General features: G+C 37.4%; 2 protein-coding genes across 4 annotated transcripts in view; one reads left to right on the top strand and one right to left on the bottom strand.

The window, feature by feature from the left end:
* The window catches only part of LOC124305775 (glutamate receptor ionotropic, delta-2-like), a 39814-nt gene extending 22044 nt beyond the window's left edge, over positions 1-17770 (bottom strand). Inside the window, exon 1 of one of the 2 annotated variants that reach the window (XM_046765564.1) lies at positions 17694-17770. The gene's annotated coding sequence lies outside the window, so the exon portion shown is untranslated. Of the gene's footprint in view, positions 1-16880; positions 16901-17693 lie in introns of those variants that run through there. The other variant, XM_046765570.1, reaches the window with a different exon arrangement.
* LOC124305778 (putative inorganic phosphate cotransporter) overlaps positions 1-24729 on the top strand; it is a 39553-nt gene that overhangs the window by 1431 nt on the left and 13393 nt on the right. The window contains exon 1 of one of the 2 annotated variants that reach the window (XM_046765572.1): positions 23521-24190. The exons of the other annotated variant lie outside the window; for it this stretch is intronic. Coding sequence (XP_046621528.1) covers positions 24079-24190 — 112 coding nt within the window. The 5' untranslated portion in view covers positions 23521-24078. Of the gene's footprint in view, positions 1-23520; positions 24191-24729 lie in introns of those variants that run through there. 2 annotated transcript variants of the gene reach the window in all.

Genomic DNA, 24729 nt, shown 5'->3' with positions numbered 1-24729 from the left:
AACACATGGTAGTATGGGAAAATTTCTTTGCTATTTTTCAATTATTATGTTGATTTCTCTCCCGTTTCTACGCTGTGAATCTTATTGATTCTTTAATTTTTTTCAATTTTTTTTTTTCTGCATAACAATGAAAATTGACCCGCATACATACGTGTGTAACAACAAAATCATATAGTACTCATCATCCTTATTAGCCTGCTAAAACTGTTACGCATGGAATATTTTTATAAAATTGACGTTGAATGGTCATAAAAGTAAAGTTCACCGGACGGTAAATAAAAACTAATAACCGACAAGTTTAGCAGGGACCTTCTCATTTAATTATACAACTGAATAATTACGCCCTTTTCACATGTCTCATAATTTCTATTCAACCAATAATTAAATTGTTCAATTTATTTTATTTCACCTCGTCGGAATCAACACCGTAATCGTAAAACTCTACTGTTGAAAAATAATAAATTTCCTTTACTGTTCGTCGTTTAATAAATTGCAAGCGTTGATTACACGAAGCACAATAATCACCTTGGTTTTAGGCGAATGTCGTCTCGTGGAGACAGAAAAATGTGGTACAACAGAATTGATACAGCTGGCATAATTATCAGCTTATACGTTGTATCTACATACACGTATATTATACAAGAGTAAAAATAAAAAAAAAACAAAAACACTTGTCTATAATTTCGCACGTATAATTATGCTATTTTTCAATTTCTAATAGTTATTTTTCGTTTTTATCAACGTCGAACAGTTGCGCAATACTGCCGTTAGTGCGCGGGTTATGTTTCACCGTACAACACTGCATAGATCAGCAGCTGCAACTCGGGAACTACTGCAATATGTATTGCATAGAATCGTCTGTTAATTTCCATCTAGGTGTGTATATATATATATATATATATATATATATATATATATATATATATATATACATACATACATACATGTATGTACATATATATTGTGTATCTAGATATATCTAATACCGCACATAAATATGCAGCTCGTCCAATGAAAGAGGCCATAAGAGATATATCTATGCAGTCGTAGTCCAGTAGCCAGCTCAAGGTCCCGATAAGACTGCTATTTTAACCTGCTTGCGTTACGATGATCGGAGCGTGCATTAAGGAGAAAATTAAGGAGAAAAGCACTTTCGTTGCGTGTTTACATTCTAAGTTTACGGGAGGATATCCCAAAGCGAAGTGCAAGTATTGCGTAGAAAATATGATCGTTGCATCGCGCGGTTCTCTCGAGAAATTTATTGGTTCGTGTAACGCGTTAGATCTCGATCGATTATACGACAAAGGTATATAAATGTGCGCTTGTACTTTCAGTAACTTGAAAGAGAAGATATGGAAAATATTGACCTTTGCCTTCGAGATAACTTGAAATTGAGGTGGACAAAATTGGGATAGTTGTGAAATCGCTGTATTGAAAATTGTTGAATACATTTTTTAATTATATTACAGAAAATTGAAAAATTCAAAGAAGCATAACGCTTTGACTTCTTGTACCCTTAGTTCGCAAATATCGCCGAGTTCATCTGTAAATTCGATCAATTGACCCAGTCAAATATAAGACGATTGATTCGATGAATGTTGAGAAGTCTTACTGTGCGATGAACATGTGAAATTTCTTTGCCATCAAAAATTGCGACCGGATTTTCATCGGAATTTGCAGTTGGATCGTAGAAGGCAATCTGGATGAAACTTCGAGGTCTAAATACGAGCGTGTTTTTTTAAAGTAAAGATCCAATCTTGATTATATGTATGATTGATTTTCATTTCTTCGACGTGGGCATTGAATTTCCAAAAAGTCTACTAGAGACCGCGTGCAGTTAAATTTATTTTTCCAATCAATCAAACGTGTCCAAGTTTGTTCCAATTTCTTATTTTTCACCATTTATTCCCCCATCGCCAATCGGAAAATTGGTTATTCGGCCTGGTTTCCAGAGCGAACGGTTTGTGCGCATTTTTCGGTAATTATATCAGAACGTCATTGAACCACAGTTCCGATTTCGAGGGAGAAATTAATTACATTTGATCCTTTTATTCGAGTACGTAAGAATATGCGTATCACCTGCGCACAGAATCGAGAAAGTTAGTGTTCAAGACGAACGGTTATTTTATCTTAGCCAATTAATTGTGACGTAATAAAATTTGACACCATTGTAGGTAATCAAATGCGTTTACACGCACGTGTGTTGTAAGTATATTGTACATGTAATTACGATACAACACGTCAGTCATTGTAAAAAAAATAAATAAATAAATAATAGGACGTGAAAGTTTTCCTCGTACAGTGCGATTATATTTGTTTTATGAATTTTGTAATGATTGTCATATTATTTTACCGTTATTATAATAAAATTCATCAATTTTTAATGTGATTCCGGATATGTGGTCGAAAGTAATATTTTTCACAGTTTTGTACCGATCTTCGGGAATCTATTTCTAAAAAATAAATTTACCCGGGGACGAGGTGTTATTCAGTTGCAGATCAAGTGACAAACGATTATCAATTGTTTTAAAGTAATTTCAAACTGTTTAAAACAATGTCGCAGCGGTTTCAAATAATTATAAGCGGTTTCGCCTATGGTTACACTCTGTTTCAAAACTGATTTCTAAACGATTTCACAATTATTACAAACGCCTTTAAAGTGATACCAAATTATTTCAAACTAATCGTAGCGATTTCACGCAATTTCTGAGTTATTTTAATAAAAAGAGGTTTGCAATTTCCACGACTAAATAGCCTCTTTTGCCCGTATAAAATTACCATTGTCATTCTCAATTTTCGCCGTCGTATAAAAAAAGAAATCATCATCGAAAGTGAAAATTATCAGAAGAACGGCTGCGTGCTTCCAAATACGCCATCGAAAGTGACTACGTTTCGTTCCGCTTGAATTCAGAGAGGTCAGATCGGCTTACTTTTCAATAAAGCCGGTTAAACCATGTCAACAATTCGAACGAATTTCGCTCCACGTACGCTGTACAATAATATTACATCTGCGTCATCGTAGAGAACGGCGCAGATTCATTCGGTCGTACGAATATGGATCGATGGCGGTTGTAAAATAGGCTGCCAGGCATCATCGGATGAATTTTACCTCTCGGTATCATACCTACGCAACTTTCTATCGTAGTTCTACTACCGATCGCACAGTATGAGAATAAGAAAAAAACGCAGTGGAAAAAAAGAGAGATTGTTTAAAATCCGTGTTGAACTTCGACGCTTTCACATACGATTCAACCATCGTCGTTCGATTGGGTAACGCAATCGACAGTAACGAACAGCCTTACCTGAATTGCCTTTGTGTAATTTCATTCCTTTGTACTATTGAGCATAAAATGAGACTTGCGTGGTTATTCTTTACTCGTAGTAAACATATTTGTCTCGCGCCATCATCTTGTATGCAACGATGTTGACCCAACGCAGTTTTATCCCCTTGGCAAAAGCGCAACTTCTCACCTGGCCTCGTTCGCCAACCGTAGACGCGCAACCTCCAAGGTTATTAAAGCTCGCCATTAGCCCAGTTCGATATCCGAAGCTGTGGATTTTTTCATTCCCTTAATTTTGCACCGACTTCGCGGATTTCCCAGAGGAATTTTAAGTAACGAGTTTTTTCCGTTTCTAAAGATTTTCGCAGCCGTTACGACGTTACGTTACATCACCTTTTTCTTCGCACTGTTTTTTTTTTTTTTAACTGTACGACCTCTAATTCTTTTGCACAGGTTACAATGCGGCATACCTGTCTCGAATCAGCGCGCGACTCCAGCAAAATGCTAATTTAACCAGTGCCTGTGATAACGTATAATTTGGTGAACGAGCATGCAAAAACATTGTTCGAAGGAGTTGAAAAGAAACAAGTTTCACCTCCATTTTTTGTGTATTAACTTTGTTTTGTCTGTAACGTACCTGCGTGCAGGATTGAGTCCAGCATTATCACTATTCACGTATGCAACAACACCTCGCTATATATATATATATATATATATATATATATATATATATATATATATATTGGAAGATTTTTAAGTTGAACCGGCAAATTTTTGTGGCTTCGATCAATCTACATGCCTGAATTTCGGACAATAATTCGACACCAACAATCGTGTGATTGAAATTAGCCAATATTTGCCGAATTGAAGATTTATAATGTTAATCCGTAGAATGAACGGGTAAACAAAGTATAGAAAACAAATTTCCAAAACATGCAGTTCTCAATTTGCATTTCAACTCACATTGTCTCATTATTTTGCAAATTATTTTGACACAGCGTCTTGAAAAGATTGCGAAACGTGACGAAATAACCAAATTTGCGTATCTCTCAGTAATACTCGTAGTCTTTTTCGTTTCGTTGGGTTTTTATCAGACAGAAATTACGTTCCTACATTATCTCGAAAGGTATGTTCTAACCGAAAACTCGTGTAACCTATAATCTATTTCACCAGCGTATTTAATCACGCGGTAAACAGCGGTTGCGTCCTGACGTAAAAACAGCTCGTAATGAATTTCCGCATCATAACTTCGGTTTAGATGATTAGGATTCACGCGTGTGTAAAAGAAACACTAGCGGTCTTTTCGCACTTCCGCGTTGCTTAAGGGCTTGGGCAATATCATTATACGTCCAATGAAATGTAAATAGCAATCAATGTAATCTTCAATGTTATATTATACCAATGTTCACGTATATTATAACGATTGTGCGTATATTAAAATACCTATACCGAAAAACTCACGAAGAAAAAGAATGTACAACAAAACAGACGATTTTTGATACCTAATTAAAAGAAGAAAAAAAAAGATGATGTTCATCCTATAATAAATCAGCTGAATCTTGAATATAGAATAATGAGAAACTGGATTCTTGGTGCGAGTTTTTATCCTAGTCGAATTCGGCGGGATTACCGAATTTAAATTATGAATGATTAAAAAAAAAAAAAAAAAAAACTGGATTGGAATAAATGATTGTGAATCGTGGACGGAAACTCCCGTCGCAACGAGTTATTGCGTCTGAATGTCGTTGACCTTTTCAGGTCGACGAAGTGCTGATCAATTATACTCGGCGGTCGCAATTCTACAACGTAAAAGGTGGCTTAGAATTTTTTTTTTCGTCCTCAATGGACCCGCGCAAAGAGTTGAAACAAAAAAATCACAGAGTAGCGGTTAATCTTGTAAGCCAAATCGGTGGGACCGGAAAAGAAAGAAAAAAAAACAGAAGACACAATCAACTCGTACCTTGACGCGATAGCTGTTCTACGAAGTTCGCGCTTTTTGCCGTCAGCTCATCGAACGCCTACAGCTCATAAAATACCAGAACCCAACCGCGCGTCTTACTCCAAAGAGCAAAGCCCTATTACACGAAATGTCACGGAGGGAAAGGAATACTTAAAATAAGAAAATAGATTTCGTTGGATTCCATTCGCTTCAATCTAGTATCCGTTATTTGGTCCAAATACGATGACTTTACTTATTGCCCATTGAATAACGGCTAAATCCCACTAAATGTTGAGTCAACAGAATTATCAATGATTATGATTCGAAAAGTACGTTTTCTGCGCTTGAATAACTCTAACGTGTTCAGTCAATGCAAAAGATTTTTGTAACAACAAATTTCATTGCGTGTTCAAACCGTTGAACACTCGACTCAACAAAATATAAATTAGGAGAAGTTCAATTTGTATTGATACAACAATTTCGTATTTTTAAAACAAGACGACTTTCTTTTCCTCGTCTCTCTTTCCCTTTATTTTTTTTTTTTTTTTCTCTTTGTGTTATTGATTGGAACCGATTGCAGTACGTTACTCTTATCATAAGTATACGCCTGCAATGTGAATCATGAACGTCAGTGCAGGGGAGGCTTTCTAATTCGTAATAAGAGAATGGTTCTATTCCGTTAGAACCAATCCCATTAATCATGATCTGAATAGCGTATCATTTATTCTGATAAGCGAATGGATTTGAAGGTACGCAAAAAATAAAGTTCAATTTCTTGTGTACAATCAAGAGACGTAAATTTATATTCTCAGCAGTTTTCCGTAACAAATCGCGAAATCTTAATCTCAGTACGTATATGAAAAAAAAAAACTCTCGCGGATTCTGTTCTTCTATTCTTGTAAATTGTTGTGCTATAAAATTGAATAGAAAATTCTTGCGTTTTCACCTTCAGGTAAAAATGATCAAACTTTCTGACGTTTGAACGTAATATGTGTGCATTCAAATCTACGTAAATATTGGCGAAGTGAATAAATTTTGTAGGTACATACCTAGATTTCGAAGTGTCTAATGCTACAGTATATTTCGTTATACTAATATTCGTGAATTTTTCTTCCTTATTATTTACTTTCCGTAAGTTTACAATATCCTTAAGATATAATATAATAAAAGAGTGATACTCTTGTCGCAATAAAACAACGGAATGTACGAATGTTATTGGGTAAAAATTTATTCTTAAAGACGCAGCGCAGAGTCGCGTATACAGGAGTTATTATAAGTGTACCTTTTATGTGTACGCAACTGTCGATAATCAAATATTTGGGTGAAGACCGTGCTTGGTCGTGTAAAGCAAACTTAAGACGCGGACAAAAGTTTTACTTCTTTCTTCCCTTTTTTCATATTTTTCTTTTCTACACACTGCAGCCTCATCGGTAACCAAGTCAAGATTCGTTGCACGTTTTATCTTGTGCGAAAGAAGTCGCGGTGACCTCCTCTTAATATCTGTTGCAATTATTTACGCTCGTAGTCAGTTAAAAAGATGCTAATGCAGACAGCGGGACTTTCTTTCACCGATCGAATAATTCCACTGTCATATTTCATTTTTGCGAATTGTATATGCATACCTTTTTTATGCCAAAGAACTTTGCTTTGTAAAACAAAAACGATTAGAATAATTTATCGTCACTCATCAGACGAACGATGAGAAAATAATTATCTGACGAACAAGCTAGAGTTCCGCATACTCGTCGTATAATTTAATTTATATATATTTAGTTAGATGAGGAACCCAAATTTAACAACCGTCATTATTGAGCAATAATTTTAAGTTATAGACCTACCTTTGAATAATCATGTTTACTATCATTTACTGCGCCTCAAATCGCGCAGCCCGAATAAAACTAAAAAGAAAAAAACCATGTAGGTAGTTGAAATATATTTTGAGCAGTGTTTTGCTGTTTTATTTTCATATTTTATTTTACAGCTATCGGTATACTTGTGTAATCATCCGTTTTGAACACATTTGAAGCGTGTCTTTCTTCTAAATTCTGCATTCACGATTTCCCTCGATGAAAATGCACATCGTACATTTATCGAAAAAATGCTGCAAGCAGCAGCACAATGAATATTTGACAAAGGCAAAGAAAAAAAAGATGAGATGAAATGAGGTTGAAAAAAATCACCCATCCCGAATTGACCCCGGGGCAATTTGTGCACAAGGGTGAATTGAAAGCGGAAACGTCGAATGAATGGGAACGAGTGCGAATTGTGAGGAACTTTGGTACGGGTACGTGGATGTAAGGTGTATACCCATGCATGTAACCTTATTCTACACGTACAGACAACTCATACACAGAAGCGAGAAAGCGAAGGACGGAAACCGAAGAACCGTGGGTTTAAAATTGCGGATTAGAATCACGCGTTGGGACCGAACGCTGTAGTTTTATGGCGTGCACGGAATGTACGGAAGTTTACTTGCCGTTTAAAGAGCAAACCCAACGGCCTGGATTAACTTTGCAGGGAGTTCGACTCGCTTCGTGTTTCCGAGCCTTATTGTCAGACACCGAAGGTTAAGGCTGATGACCGTCATTCCGTGTATCCTCTACCTGTCCGCCTTACGAACAATGCAAAGCTTACGTCACACTGTCCCTCAAAGCATGGATCAATAGCCTCGACGATGGAACGAAAAATTTTGCTTCGTGCAGAGCTTGGCGAACGCACTCTGAAGCATTATGGGCCGCCTGAGAATCAGCTTTCGCATGCCTGTCACGCGACGTTCTGAAAAGAGCCTCGAGCTTCTCGATGTTCAACCCAATCCTCGTCGGTCGTGGCAATAATGATGTCAAAATTGGGAAGAACGTTATGTCGATAAAGACGAATCAGCGGATTGCGTTACAGTGAGTTACGTCGAGTTTCGGGAAATTCCAAGGTTCGATGGTGCTTTCGAAAGTTTAGTTATTCTAGAACAGCTTTTTTTATGACTTTCTTTTTTTACCTCTTATCTGCACGTCCTGAAGGTTGGCCTTCGATGTATTCAGCAATTTCATAACAGATAAATTCCCTGCGATTTGCGTAATGAAAATCTTTATTATGACGGTATTAATCCTGAATTTCTACCTTGTCAAAATGAAAAGTTACATACGAAAGTTATAATCGCAATAATGGCGGAAGGATGGAACAAAAGTTCGTATTCATATTCTCTGGAAATACTGTAACGTGACCGTAGTCGCATCAACTGCGCATGTTTCTCTCATTGTCAGTCAAGTATGCATAAAAAATCACGCGAGTAAAGAAGAATAGAAATATACATTAAAAAGAACACAGCTGCATAACATACCTATATGTATATGTGCTGTATACGCGTGATGAATCGTTAAATAACGTCGATCGATTACGGAGTGTATTAAATTTAATAACAGAAGCTCTTACTCGACAAACGACACGTCAAATGCTTTGATCATTTATTATTATCATTTATTAAGATAGCGAACTACCGAAATCATTTTCATGAATAACAAGTAGGTACAGATAAATGGTAAATTTCGCACGTATCATCAATAAGTTATAAATAACTTGTCTTTAAAATCTCGGTGATTACATAGTTGAAAGATCTTATCTCAAGATAAATCGTTCAGCTGGTTGACAGGATATAATATCATTGAAACATATCACGAACTTACACCGCCGTCTGTCATTATTAAACAGCCAATTATCCATTCATGACTAATTAAGCTCGTTGGTTTTAATTGTTTTATCTGTAAAAACGTCTCCGCATCGGCATGGCGCGCATATTAGGCTCGTGATTCTTTATTTTCAACTTAAACTTGCTGTTAAAGACCTTCTCATATTTGGATCATCGCAGAGAATCTTCGGCAGACTCGATTCTTGCAAATTTTCCAATCAATATTTGTTAACGAAATTTTCTTGTAAAAAATATTATTGCTTACCTCCGAAACCATTTATTTATTTACCATTCTGTTTTCATTTCTCGTTTTCCGAATCGTGCACAAATATTTCCACTTTTTTTTATTATTTTTCCTCACAAAATAGTAACGGCGTATCGTGACCTACTTCAAATACGTGTGCAATAAACAAATGTATGCACATAATATACATACGGCGAAACGTTAATTAATCAACAATTATTGACGCGAGATAGTTTATGGACCGAACCGCTTTGCGCAATGGTGATAAAAGCAATTAGCGAGGCTCATGTTTTCGGGTTTTTCGAAAACCGGTCGCATGCAGCTGCAGCCATATCGCGATTCGCGAAACTGCAATATGTTACGTACGGCAAGCATGTGATTATCGTGTATACCTATAAACGCATTTTCGCACCGAAATATAGCGAAGACGTTAATTAAAGGAAATCTGGACCCGTCTCTCGGATTGAAGAAAAATATTTTCACAGTCTAATACATCCGCAATTTAGCATTTCGCTCAACGTCATGTCCTGCCTCACAATTGCCCCAACTTGTAATATTCGATATTTGCAAGTGTAAATTTTAAAAATATCCAAACAACAAGAGTGAAATGTTCTCAATTCGGTGTAGGTATCTACGTATAATTTTATTTTCTTTTTTTCTTTTTTTCCAAAGACCTAACGTTACGAAATTCATTCAGTTCTTTTTGTTTTTTTTCTCTCTCTCTTCTTCGTTTTATGCGAAGTCAAAGTTGTACGCGTAAATTTTTTCGCACACAATTTATACCTCAGCATAGAAACGTGAATTGTTTTATACGTCAAGTAATTATCACTTCATATCACGATTATTATACTAGCTAATAAAATAGTCCCGCAGAAATTAGCGCGGTGATGTTTGCTTTTCGTGCAAGGTGTTCTCGCTTATATATACATATATACACCTTGTATCGCACTGCGACGCATGTGTGCATATATATACATACATTAAATCCACTTGGTGTCTTATCTCGTGCACGTATGTAAATTAACTTTATAAAAAATTCTGCCTACTTTCGCCTGATCCAGCGAAATCATCGCGTCGTCGTCTCACCTACATATTACAGGTGTATCAGATTTTGCCTCCGCGTCGCGGCTGCAGCTCGGCGGCTATACGGATAAAGAAAAACTTTATTATTCGATAAATATTTTTGCAACGTTGCTGAAATTCTTATCAACTGCGTGAAATTATTGTTATTATTTTTTTGTGTCAACGGATTACCGCGTGATCATCGAATATGCGACTCTCGTCATTATTTTTTGCTTTTTTCGAATGTGTCTCGGTTGCCGCGATTGAATTTTCCACTACCCATTTTAGGGTGATAATATATATATGCATAGTCACTTGCACGCCGATAATACGACGGAACAAGTTTAAAGGCGCAAAGCAAACAAAAAACAATCCGGGAATACTTGATTTTTTTTTTTTTTAATACTTTAAACGTATTCGCGTGAAAATAAATCTAATAATTTAATAATTTCTTGTCATTTAAACCACGAAGCTTTGATTCACTACACCGCAAATTTGCATTGTCGAAAAAAGGAACGAATCGTAATTTCTATGCGAACGTAAAACGTAACAAAAGCTGTTTGTGTTGTGAGATCGTATGAGGAGGAAATAATTTGCATTCTTCTGTTCTCTCGTTAAAATTTATTTCCACCTTTATTATTAACCTCTACGAATATAAGACGTTTTTAAACGACATTTGCAATCTATTCGTGGCCATTACGCATATCTACTATGTATACCTGTATATGTATTATGTATCTATATGTTTTTTTTCTAAACGAAGTTCGTAGTAACCGTAGCGCATTTTATTATACACACCTTTACGATTTGTCCTTCGGTTATAACGTAAACTGTGCTGCAATTTCCGCTTGAAAAATCGCTAATGTCGGTTTGTGTTTTTGTCCCCGGGTTTTTAGCATTGGATTATGCGTCCGGCATAATACAAACTATTCGAGCACATCGTTTGGCCGGTCTATTATGGCCGAATCATTGTTGTCTCAACAACATGTCCAAAGGATTAACTTTACACGATGCTATATCACCTTCGTCTAGGAATTTAAAAATGTTTTTTCGAAATATATTACTCCTTTGGCATTCTCGTTGTTATGTCATGTTGTGTTATGTTATAAATAGGTGCTGACTATAGGCGCGGTTCAACTTGTACACACCTTTTGAATAACTTTGTCCGTAGCGAGGAAAGGAACGCGCTTATGCAAGCATTTTCTACCCTCGTGCTTGTGTGATACAGATTCGACACGCGATTTGCAACGGCGTTTGCAAATTGTTCCCCCTCCCTACCCTATCTTTCTCTCTCTCTCTCTTCATTTCATTATTGTATAGCATAATTCACACGTGATAAACTCTATCTATCTATCCATCTATCTATCTTTATTTGCCTGCGTCTACCTTCGTCAATCAATTCCATCCCATTACGCGAAATGGAATGGCACGTGAGTTCGTAATGATATTTGAACAATTTGCGCGACGATTGATGGAGAAGAAAACACGTCTGTCAGCATATGTTCTAACCATCTGCCACGCGGTGTTTCTTATTGCCAAGAGATTAAAATCTACGCGTAGGTATAATAGTTTATCATTCTATAGAAGATTGATGCGTGACCGGTATTGTTGTTTGGAAATCCAGTTGCACTTGTCACCTTTCAAATTCAACAGCTTATCTGTTTTCTACTTATAGGCTTTCTAACTATCTAGCTCGTTATGGAGAACAAATTTCTCGGCTATTTCACAAGGCTGTAAAAACCCTTTTCCAATTGTATTCCATATCTAATCGGTGAACTAATTTTTTTTTTTTCTTCGTTGCCGACACGTTTCATAGACTCTTTCGCTACTTGATCTACTCTTCCCGCTCGAAATAACCGCCGGTTCTCTTCAATGAAGTTTATTAATAGCACAGATAGCGGGATTTCATTACCTACGAATAATCGCGTACCCTTCGTGAACTGGATATCGTTGGTAGTTAGTTTTTTTTTTTTTTTTTTCTTTCACCCTATCCCTATAGTATTTAGTTCAGATTCAAATTATCTGGACAGAATTTGACTTTTACATAATCTGCGAAAAACGTACTCAAAGATCTTCCACATCTTATGATAATTGTAAAATATTTACACATCTTAAGATATTTTATACTCTTGCATCTAACGGAGAATTGATCGAGCTGTAAGTAAATTGCAAAGGATTTTGAAATTTCAAAGTTACTTTCGACAATATTATTTTAAATTCAACAATTTTTATCACTTGACAGGGAGAGTAAAAATTATTCGTAAATGCGTTCTTTCTTGTACGATTTGGTAGCTCACACTGTTTTGTCATTCGCGTGACACACATCCTCATACAACGTGCGGCGTGTAGGGTTAATTTTTGTATGAAAACTGCAGTGTTAATCTTGACGTGAATCAGACTCTACTCCTGAAATAAAGTCGCGACAGAAGCAATTATTGTAATTACATAGTCGACTGCAATGCATCATCCCATAAACCACGTGAATTTTCTAGTTACGTCATTGCACAAATTGCCCACATCCTTCTTTGAAGAATCGCCAACTCGAAGGAAGTATCAAAAAACATATCGTCCACGTAAGCTGCAACAACGTGAAACACTCAATTATGCGGTAAATAATATTCATTGCAATCTAGCCTACGGAAATTAAAATCTACATATTCTCAACACCTTTCTTTCTGTCAACGTGAAAATTTTTTTCATAAATTTACATTTTCACCATAATTTGTACGAGCTTACTGAAAAACGATTTTGAATCAACGTCGTCGTGAGTGTCGTGAGGTAATCGATCGTCTAGCTAGAGTTACCACCATCGCACGTAGCAGGTAATTAAAAATAATCTGTGTACACCGAGACCTATTGTTATCTCGGGAGTATAAACAATTTAAGATCGTTCATTTCTACTCCTACGACGGGTTATTAGACAAGATCCAGGCTCCACTACGGACCTCAGATTACATAGAATTATTAATAAAATTACGTCTCCTATCTTGTTCGGATAAATAATCGGGTATTTAAAACGCATTAGATATTCGAGAAAATAGGTAAATATAATATAAATTGAATTGCACCGATGAATAAATCGTAACGACGCTCTTGGCCGAGGTGATCGGAATTTTAAACGATGCTAACTGAGTGTGAATATTGGATTAGTTAGTTATCAGCTCTCGAGGAATTTTACTAATCGTAAATATAAATATAACGAGGTGCGTGTCACGTTCCTGGCGAGCATACCGGTATCATTTCAAACATTTGATTGTAAGACTGATGTCTCTATTACCGACAGAGTTATTTATTCAGCTTACCCAACATCGCCTGGTAACGTCAATGGCTTATCGGTCGTCGGTACGAATGGTGAATCCCAATTATCGGTAAAATCGATATCGATTGTTCGTTATACCGACCGGCACCGGTATGTTTCAGTTTTTAAAATCAGTCATAGATGACTTCGTCGCTACGGTCAAATTCGAATCATCATTTTAATTCAATAATAGGTCTCGGAGATAAAATTAAGATCATATCGGGTATTGCGTACATCTGATTCGTCTGGTTGATTTTGATCGTGACGAAAATGCAATTAAGATAACCCCAATAAGCTTTGTTGCATTTGTTATATTTTTTATTTTCCACCTTCAAGATTATCACTGCGAAGAAATACTCGACGCATAAAGCATGTTTGTGCCTTACATATCTGCGAAAATTGTAATTAAAAACACAGATATTTCCGCGAATATCCACTTGTTGTTTGTTCAAGATTAATCAAACTCACCATGATATCGAAAAAAATATAATTTGCTCTCTTTTTCTCCATTAATCGTACGTATCGAGGGAAAACCCGGACTTGAAACGCGTCAGCGGTCATTTTATTTTACTTTCTTTCTATCTATCATTAACTTACATTTATTTGAGTCTCCTATATTTATCCGCGACGAGTAAATTTACAGATATTTCGAATCTTCTGACAATTTGATTTCAACAACTGCCACACAAATTTCGGTTACAAAAATACCTCTGTAAATTATCTTTATCGTCAACTAGTAAAAAAAATGTCATGTCACGCATACTGCGATCGACCTTCGATTACACGAAACAATGATTAATTTATCCCTGAGAATGACTCCGATTATTCCAATTATTATTACTATTATTACTATCATTATTATCGTGATCACAATTGTCTTAATGACATTACTCCGTTACGATAGGTTAGTGACACCGAGACTTGTGAGATTGTGAACGAGCGAACGAACGATGCCGATATTTTCGCGATAAGAGAGTTTAGTTAATATAAATGCAGAAAACAAACTATGCGTACCCGCTCTAAAATAAATATAAAATTATACACGATGAGACAGTCAGCACGGTAACGAGCGATTATGAAGTACGTGGATATTGATCAGAAATTCTTTACAAATGTTAACTTTTTTTTTACAATTGACCTCGGTTAAAAATAAGGCTAAAAGAAATTAATAAAAAGAGGCGCAGTTAAAAATCGTGATATTTTTTTTCATTTTTTCAATTGATTTTTGATTGAATTTACAATTTATTACAGGCCGAGTGGAGGATCGTTATCCGTCACGTTTTGGAAATATCTTATAATCGCCAGTACTTACTTGAGATTCTGTAGCAAGACAACGGATATTGTTTCCCATTTTTTTTCTTCTATTCTTCCCATTGTAAGAGACTGATTACACGGCAGACTTTAAACGAGATCGTGAATCAGGCTACGTGCTCCTGCTAACGACCCTAGGAACGTGCAGAATCGACGTAAAAGAGCAAATAAAATTGAATTCGCCATTGTCCTAGCGGCGTTATGCTAACTTGTCACAAATAGAATTTGCGCAGGCTAATAAGCTAATACGCGATTGTTTATTACCCGTTTACACCTGTGTATAATACGGGGTAAAGCCTCGTTGAATGACATTTATGACATTGTCGACTCGCTGATCGTAATCTCAAAAGCTAGGCTTCTTCAATTTCGAAGCAATTCTGTCACCGCCAGCGGATTCTACGCACATCATTTTCTACACGTATCATGTTTTAATCATACGCATACAATCGATTATTTATAATTATTATATATTGTCCAAATTATCACACTTCACTGTCCAAAATTAGTCGTACGAAAATTTGAGATTCATCCTCGATGTATATCATTCGATCACTCACGCATGCTTATTCAATTCTCGCGTATGACCTCGTAATATACGATCCCGTCCCAATAAATTCATCATGTTAATTGTTGTATTAAAAAGTCTAGTAGTAAAAAGAAAAAAAAATATAACTTATAAAAATATAGATTTTGCAGAAAATCCGTATCTGATCGTTTAGTAACGTACGGAATTTCAATTGCTGACGGTTATCACGGTATTTTACATTTTTTAATATCATTTCCCATAGTTTGCAACGATTTGATTATTACGTGAAATGGAAAATACGAATTGGCTCCTCTCTCGGTACTCGGGTATACCTTCAAAGATAAATATATTTGCCAACCAATGTAATTTCGGCATGTTTTTCTTTCTAATCTTACGGTGCTCTTTACTCTGTACACAAAATCGTGAAATCGTGCAATCAAATGAGTATGACCTGCACGCGTACGTAATTGTTGAAAAATGTCATGATACCTGTACTAGCACGTGGCTGTGTCACTTATCTATAAGATGGTTGTATTTATTGTTTACGGTCGTGACACAGGTTATCCATGAATTCAAAACGTAGATGAGACGATAATTTCATGGTAATGTGTCAATATCAATAATATAGTATATCGGTATATCAGTATATTAGTAATACCGAATTCCGTATTGTCAGACAAAGGCTATAATCTGTCGTGTGCAGATAGTTGCAGATTGTTATCTCTTTGATAGCCAAAACCGAATCTCCCGACACATATCTATAACGTATTCGAGAAACCCTCTCGTTCTTTCAACCCGTCCTTACTTATTTAGATAAAATCTATTTGACGCAAACGATTTGACAAGTAAGCTCCAGGCTTCGGTAAAATGATTTATAAGCCGAGTATGAGGCGTTCACGCTTTTGAAAGCTTAAGAGATATCACCGTGCTCGTCGGCAGATATAATAACATACCTGCTTATGAAAATTTGCCAAAATAATCTACAGCTCTAAATATATCTCATATTGAATCAATTTTCTCACGTAGATGTATGGAGAATTTTATAATACATACGTGGCATGTATGTACGAAATACGTTTCAAGAAATTGACGGAAATTAATTTGGTATAATTTTTTTTTACTTTGGTATAAAACTTTTGAAAATTGATGCAGATGTTTCTTTGTTATTTTCATACGCTATAACTCATTGATTTATATCGTAAAAGTCGTTACTTCGTGTCCTGTAATTAATAGCAGACAATAGAATTGAAAATTAACAACTTACGGTCAACGGTAATACCAAAATTGAATATACTTAATATCACGGTGCAAACTCCAGTTTATAAGAAACACGGCAAAAATTTTCTATTCTTGTGACTGTATTTTTCAATCAATAATAGATTAAGATTTTATACATTGACGACTGTTTTAACATGCCTTCGGAGTTTCACATGATCTGAATTGAATGAAAAAAAATTTGCAAAAGATTCTAGCATAAATGACGACCATTGATCGATACAAAGATCGTCGCAAATTATATCTAAATAAATGTGTCTGATACCTAGCTATTCATAACCGCCCATCAGCTGATCGAATACTGACTCTGGTAAATTTAAATTTAGCAACTGTTAGGTACGCGAGCCTTAGTTGCGTGAAAAAATATTTTTAATTCATTTTCTTTTTTTTTTTTCACCATTCACTCGAGTCCGAAACTTTTGCAAATAGTCGTAGTTTCGCGTAGGTGCGAACAAAACTGAGAGGCGTGAATGACGCGTGAAACGAAAAAAGAAAAAGAAAAGGAAGAAAAATATTAACGACTGTTAAAGAACATTTCCACGATTCATATGTGTCGTGTCACGTGCGTTGTAACTGTAAGCGCATTTTCATACACGTGTTTTCTCGGTGACGCTCGTCGACTGATAATGATGATCGTTATGATGATGATGATGATGATCGCTCGGTTACACCCGCAGTGGTTAGTGGAAATTTTTGGCAGACACTGTATGATCTGAAAATAGCTACCGCTTCTCTCTGCGACGTATGCATATCTGGCCAGTACATTTATTTCAGTCGGTTACAGAGAGCCGTTGAACAGGTATAACAACAAATGTTACGCATTAGGATTTTTGCAAATATATGTCGAGTTATAGCCAGACGGACAATTTTAAAGACAATGCTACATACTCGACGTAACGTACGTCATTCGGAAACCAGAGATCACGGATTTTTGTGTCGAATAGGTACGATCGGGTAGGAAAACGGCAGAAAAAAAAGGAGAAATTACTTTCATCAAATGCTGACAATTATTTACATACCTCCCCCTCCCGATTTTATCGTTTCTTCGGAATGAATTGGTATTTAAATGAATACTTACCATTTCGTAGAGTACACTTGCGGCTGTTTTCTGTTTGATGGATGGTAACTTCGTTGTAATTAAAAAGCTTGATATGCGTATTAACAGCTGCACATGAGCAACCATGTTTACTTGTAAAACCGTATCGATGAATCTGTATGAAAAGAGCTGTTTTTTCCTTGACTAAACTGTAGGTAAATATACGATGCATACTTTGAAATTACGCAATTTTAATCCTTACGCATAGCATAGTACTGCATAGATATTTTGCTTATACGTATTTAGAGTATAACGGAAGACAATATCGAAGTTGCATAATTCGTCTGCGATATGTATGCTATTGTAAGGGTTGAGTAATACTATTACTATACGTCTATACAAGGGGCCGACAATTCTTTGGAAAATTACCAAATTTTCAAGAAGCGCAAGAGTAGGCAATTTTTTTCATGTGACAAAACAATCGCGGCAATGATGTATTGTCAGCAAAATTGCTAACGGGATATAAGTATACGTTTGTAGATAGCGAGTTTTGCGCTTTAACGCAACTATTTGGCTACGCAGTGATATAATATTATAAAAATTAGAACATTTTAATATGTAATAAATAAAACCATTAATTGATTTGATTAATTTCAAAAACTAAAGGTCGAGAACAGAGAAGATCTACTTGTTTCGACGAGCGTGTCTTTGTAATCCTTCTTCATCAAATTTCTTACTTACAATTATCGTGCAGATGACTGTTGGAAAATTTTTATCGAATCATTCGATAATTACCACTCTTATTATAATACGATGTATTCGACGGATCGTTAACAACAATGAGGCAACATTTCCACGTATGCATGGTTCACGGTGCTTCGGTATCGTGCTTGTTATATGCCATGAATAGAATTCACTGCAAGATGAATGACGCAATGAAGTGGAATATGCGACAATTATAATCCACACAACTTCAACACCAATACCCACGTGCACGACAGTCTGAAGGTGTTAAGTAGTATATTTATTGCGCAATGGATTTCATTCGATGGTATCTTATCGAGTCTTCTGTAAGCTCTTTCTCTCTCTCTCTCTCTCTCTCTTTGTCTTCTAATATCAGTCAAAAACAGGATATTGAGATTAGTTGATCCCGACTGTTTAACTTTAACGGCTAATCTCATACCTGCAGTGAGATTTGGAGTTTTTACTTCTGTTTCATGATATTAAAAAAAAAAAAAAAAAAAATGGCAACTTCTCGAAAGTTGTGAAATACTCCTTTTTGGCATCGTGTAGTAAAAAGAAACATGTATATGTAGTCTGCTATTTGAGTGGCATGATGTTATGTGCAGTTATAGGTATGTACACGAGTGCTCCCATCTCTGCAGGTAATTTATGTACGTATTTAAATTTTTTTCTTCCCCCTCCGAATCTTTCACTTCGAATTCGAGTTGTATAAATAGTTTTAAAAACTTTGCCCACGTGGCAAAATCGAGCATAGAGTATTATAATTTAAGCACTTTCTCTTTATTACATATGTATTAAAAAATATTCCTGTGCAGAAAGAAACCTTTTACGCTTATGTCAAATGTTAGCTTGTCATTGATATGTTATAAACGAAGAATGTCATAAATATAATGAAAAATATGAGTTATCGAGGGAAATGAGAATGAGGTAAAGCCGACTTTGCGAAGACCTTGTAAATTTTTCAAAATAAACTTAACTTGAAGCGAGGTCTCAGTCTGGCCTACATTTACAACGAAACGACGTGACACGCAACGGGCAAAGTTATTTGAAAGAAAAATGTATCCAAGTTTGCCTGCATCAGCGGACATGTCGACTCGATACTTTTGCAACGACGTTCGTTAACCCCGCCATATTCGAAAAATCTATTGCGCAACATTGTTTAAGGCGTGTTGCAAGAACTTAACGTATATCACATACGATCACGCACGATGTCTGAAGTCTGATGTTCGTACATGTATTACATAGATGCGAACTAGTTTTGCTCGTCGTCAGTGTCCGCTAACTCGAGCGATCAACGGAATTGATAATTGCGGTGTACGTTCCATGCACGTGAACCTCGAGCCAGAAAAGATGATTTGGTTTGCTCGCACGGTGTTCTTATTGGCATATCGTTCGTTATATACACGCAAAATCTGCTATGGATTGATAATTGCGTAATGCGATTATGACTGGATAGGTATGTACGTGTACCTACAAGGATGTACGGATAACTGATACACGTGTGAAAAAAAACGAAATAAAGAGATTTAACCAACTTCTTCACGTGCGCATGTCGAATTTGTCGATTTAACAAGTTGCGTATGATTATACTTCCAGTTTAGCTTGCTAGTTTATACACCTTTTAAGCGGTCTATAAGTCTATCCAAGCCTGTGAAGATACATGTAAAATCGTAATACTCCAAATTCATGTAACAAAATATTCCTCCAGGTATATATATATACATACACATATATGTGCGTGTATATGTGTCAGTTTAGATTTCTTTTTAACTTGCAAAATGTTACAAGAACACACTGGAATTATTGCGAGATGAATAAAAATTTTACATCGGAATGATTTACCCTGTTTCAATGTTCCGTTTTCCCAATGACGCTGAAAGTACGAAAATCTGCGAAAATGTGGAATGGAAATTAGGTGGTCGAAACCTCCCGCTCGTTTTACGTGACACGATTGAGATGCACTTAGGCCTCTGCATGACCGACCGTGCTACGCGCCTCGTACTCCTTTTATCGGTTAACAAGATCGGGTCACGGCCTGGGCAATCTTGGACACGCAAACAGTATAGATGTAGGAGTCGGAGCTAGGAGGGTCTTATTAGCTTGTCAATGGGTCATTTTAATTCATCTTCGCATCCACCAAGGAGCACAGAATTCCTACCAATCTATTGAAAGTATATACCTATGTGTTATACGATCAGTACTGAAGGGGGTCTTCTTTTTATAGCCCCTTATTGCAACTAGAGCAATTGCTGCAACGGCGCTAGTTGTCATTGGGATAATTTGATAATCGTGATGAATTGCGTAAAACGGGTACCTGGGGCGATATTTATGAAGATTTTACAAATTGTTCACCTTGGATATGTTTTTTTTTTTTTTTTTCTCGATCTTCGTGTATGTGTATTTACGCGTGTGGAGGGAGGCATCAGATTTTGAAATTTTCGTTTTAACAATCTTCAATTTCTTCAATGAAATATTATTCTTTTCCGCGCGGTTTGATTTGCAGTAAGTGATATTTGCAAAAAAACGGATGTTCAACTATACTATTATACTCGTTGCGATTGTCGATCTCGGTTTGATTATAATAATAAAAAACACCAAAGAATACTTATAAGAAACAATGGGGGCCAATTGAGAAAATTACACGTTATTACAACAGCAGCCTTCAGCGGCGGCAGTGACTCTTCGATTAGGTACACCATTTCATACACGCGGCTTGTACTTAGCGCGAACTTTTCGCGGGGAAAAAAATGGAAGAAACTATACGTACGTGCCAAGTACGCATGCGCGCATACGCCTATTTTCCCCGCTTCGATGGTTCTTTCGCACGTTCGTCATGCTGACGACGACGATGACGACGATGAACGGTTTTACATAATCGTCACGATACCATGTCCGTGGCTTTCAGCCTTTTTACCACTGATCTGCAGGCAAATCCTTATAACTATAAGCACGGATAATCAGTGAGCGATCAATCCACTCGGGTCTCGGTTATTTATTACACCTGTGTCGCCTGATCGAAAATCATTGACCTTGACAACGAATAAATTATCATGCTACCGACAGAGATCGACTCATGTTACTCGTACATATATACTTATAAGTTCGATTGCCGCTTCTTTATTTCCGTCATTTCGTTTGCCACTTGCAGAGATATTGTAATATATAGCAGAGCGATTTCTTTCTGAGCCGCCAACCTTGACCGATGCTCGATTAAGTCGATTAAGCCGAATCATGTTATACCGGATCACCGAGAGATTTGCGCGGTTTTCGAATGATTATCGATTACACCTTTTACGGAAAACCGGTAATCTCTTCATCTTACGCGATACATATCTTACCAGACTAAATCTTCGATTCTCGTTTTCTCGAACGTTGACCATATAATTTTTGCACCGTGGCGGTATTTCGATCGTATGTAACGGCCAATGTTTAAAATTCGTGCATGCGAGTGCCATCGAGTTGCTACTATATTGCCATTCTCTTCGTATAACCCGAACCACGTCCACGTCCGGAGAATTGTGCAGTATATCTATATTATATCTATATATCGTATAATACACGTGCTCCTTTCGCCGAGTCACACGAAAATCACGTGACGCTACAGCAGAGTTTGTCCGGTATTAATTAAACCCGCCACGTGCTTATACTGCGCCAGTTGTAAAAAAAAATATCGCGCAACAGATATTCGAACACGTTTGAATTAGCGGTTAATTGTTGTTGTGAACGTTTTCTGAGTACATCTGCGAGTGTGTGAGTTTATACCTTTTCAAATCAAGATATGCCCTCAGGGCGTCGGGCGAATGTTATAACCATAATTTAACGGGTAGCGTATAACGTAATTCCCCGACGATTGATCCTCAACGTGCAATGATGGAAATTAATTAAAATCCTACGGCGGCGTTTTCCTTTCATTTGATTGGAAAGTCATGAAATTTTATTCATTTTATTAGCGTAACGAATAAAAGAGAAAAAATGATGTGTACTCCCGCATTTCGTGAACGATCGGATAGATCGTTTTTATCTGAAAGCTGATACGATGTATACATTTTTTTAAATTTTATAGAGATAAAACAGCACTTATGATACATGCACATAACATTTAACGACGTCATATAGTTTTATTGCACACCATAGTGTGTGAGCATGTAACGAGTTCGTTGCTGTGGAGAATGGAAATGGAAAAAAAAACAAAAAACTGTGTTAGAGGAGACAAACAATTTAATATTCTGTACCCTTATTTAATAATGCACGCAATTTACAATCGCTGGAAACGCTTGCAACGCTTAAGAGAATGACGAATGTATTCTCGATGATTTACGGCGTGTAAATATTTGATCTATAACCGTGCGACGACGTCTCATATCCCCAAATCCCCGCCGTGACGCGACTACTCCACTGTCAGAGTACACGTCCGGCGTTTTATCATTATCAGTATCAATTTCTCTGATATGCTAGTATGTACGTAATATCGTGCAATTATTCGCGTTTCGCAATAAAGTATGTATATACATAATCTTGTAAGAAGAAAATAAATGGTCAATGTTTAATCGTCTGTATCAGTTCGAACGAGAGGTAATAAGCGTGAAAAAGTTTCCACCCGCATAGTCATCTATCAATTCGTGTGATTCATGACACAAGCGAGAATGCATCGCGCTAAAAATATGTATTACACACATGTAAGTGAAAAGGTCCGATTAAAGCCAGGAAAAAAAAATTTTCATCGTCACGAAATGATGCAAGTTAGTCTATCAACTACGTACTCTGGTAGCGTGTCTAGCTTCATACTCGAGGGGCGTGTCATGCGTGTGATAGCCACACTTGTGTGCATGCGCACGTATGCTTTTCACATACATGCGAGATGCCGACGATCGATGCGAGACCTAGTCGCGAGATGGTAATTTCGCAGAAATCAGCTGTCGTATAAAAAAGGGGAGCGGCAGTGCCCCACCTCCAAAATTTTCTATAATCAGCTCGGCGTAATGTATATCTGTCGAATGCTCCCCTCTTTTCCGTGATTCTAGCGAATCCCCCCCCCCCCCCCCCCCGCCCCCCCCGCCCCGCCGTCGACCCGTGGACGACAAACTTTTGCCGTGAGCACATTTATAAAGAGCGCGGTCTCGTCTGGGGGTAAACGGCGATCAAAGTTAAAGCGGCAATAGTGCGAGTTAGTCGAAGAGTATAAGACGGGAGTTGGACCGAGGTTCATACGACGCTATTAGACCGGGTTCTCGCTATCGATTATCGTGCCAGCAAATCTCGCCGACAGGTGTCGCCCGGTGCTGTGAGAACTGCAAGTCGATCCGAACTGACTTATATATTAACGATATTCGTCGCGACCGCAGGGCAGAGCAACATCTTCGCTGATGTATCCTTGCACTCCGGACAGAAATTCGCTATCAAGAAGATACAACACGTAGTATTGAAGAGGTTCGGAAGGATTGGTCGTTCGATTTTTCTTTCGTTTATCCACCTCGCGGCGAGACTCGCAACCTAGTTCAAAAAAGCGCGCGCCGTTTTACCGTCTAGTCTCTTACGCGTTTCGTGACCGTTCGGGTAAAAAAAAATTCAGTGCAAGCTCAGAAGCCGGCGGTGACTGGTATCCGTTACAGCTCCGTGTGTTTATAGTCAGGGACTGTACACCTGCTGCGTGACTTCCTTCGACAAACGTCTTGTTTGGGGTGCCATGAGTAGTGCGACAGCCAACGGCGGGAACAGAGACCGAAATGGCCACGTGCTGGTTTGGGAACAGCCGGGTCTTGATGAGCCGGACAACAGACCTCCGCAAAAGCAAGCAGGTAGGAAACACTCGGGATTCGCCCGTTATACCCGTTTGCTTTTCTCCGTCGCCACACGACGCAACAATGTCTGTGTCCCGTTTCATTATAAAAACGATATTGTTTTCTGCTCTCGATGTTCACGTGTCGTATACGCCGTCGCGGCGATTAATCTTGCATTAGGAAGATACGCAAAAACCGGCTGCGTGCATGGTCAAGGGTTTAACTGCATCTTATCGCATACCAATCCATTCTTAAATGAACAACCAATGAAACGAGTTTATCTACTGGAATCCGATACCTTTTATATATATGTATATATCCACGCTCAATAATCCGTACGAACTTGGCGGCCGACTAACCAAGACACGTGGTTCGAGCTATCGCGAACTTGATCTCTCTTCGAGCGACGGGCATCGGCGCCCATGGTACACATAATGGCTCATTCGTCGCGCGAAAAATTCTTGCGGAATTAGAATTTGATAACCTGTTTGAACGACGCCGCCGAGTCGGCCGCGGCTCCCTCAGCCACCCTTATTGAAAGCCAGGCCTTTTCCCGG

Source organism: Neodiprion virginianus, chromosome 5, assembly GCF_021901495.1.
Source record: "Neodiprion virginianus isolate iyNeoVirg1 chromosome 5, iyNeoVirg1.1, whole genome shotgun sequence".
In the NCBI taxonomy this organism is placed as follows: Eukaryota; Metazoa; Arthropoda; class Insecta; order Hymenoptera; family Diprionidae; genus Neodiprion; species Neodiprion virginianus.
The sequence above is the reverse complement of the archived record's forward strand: the minus strand, read 5'-3'. Positions and strand labels throughout refer to the sequence as shown.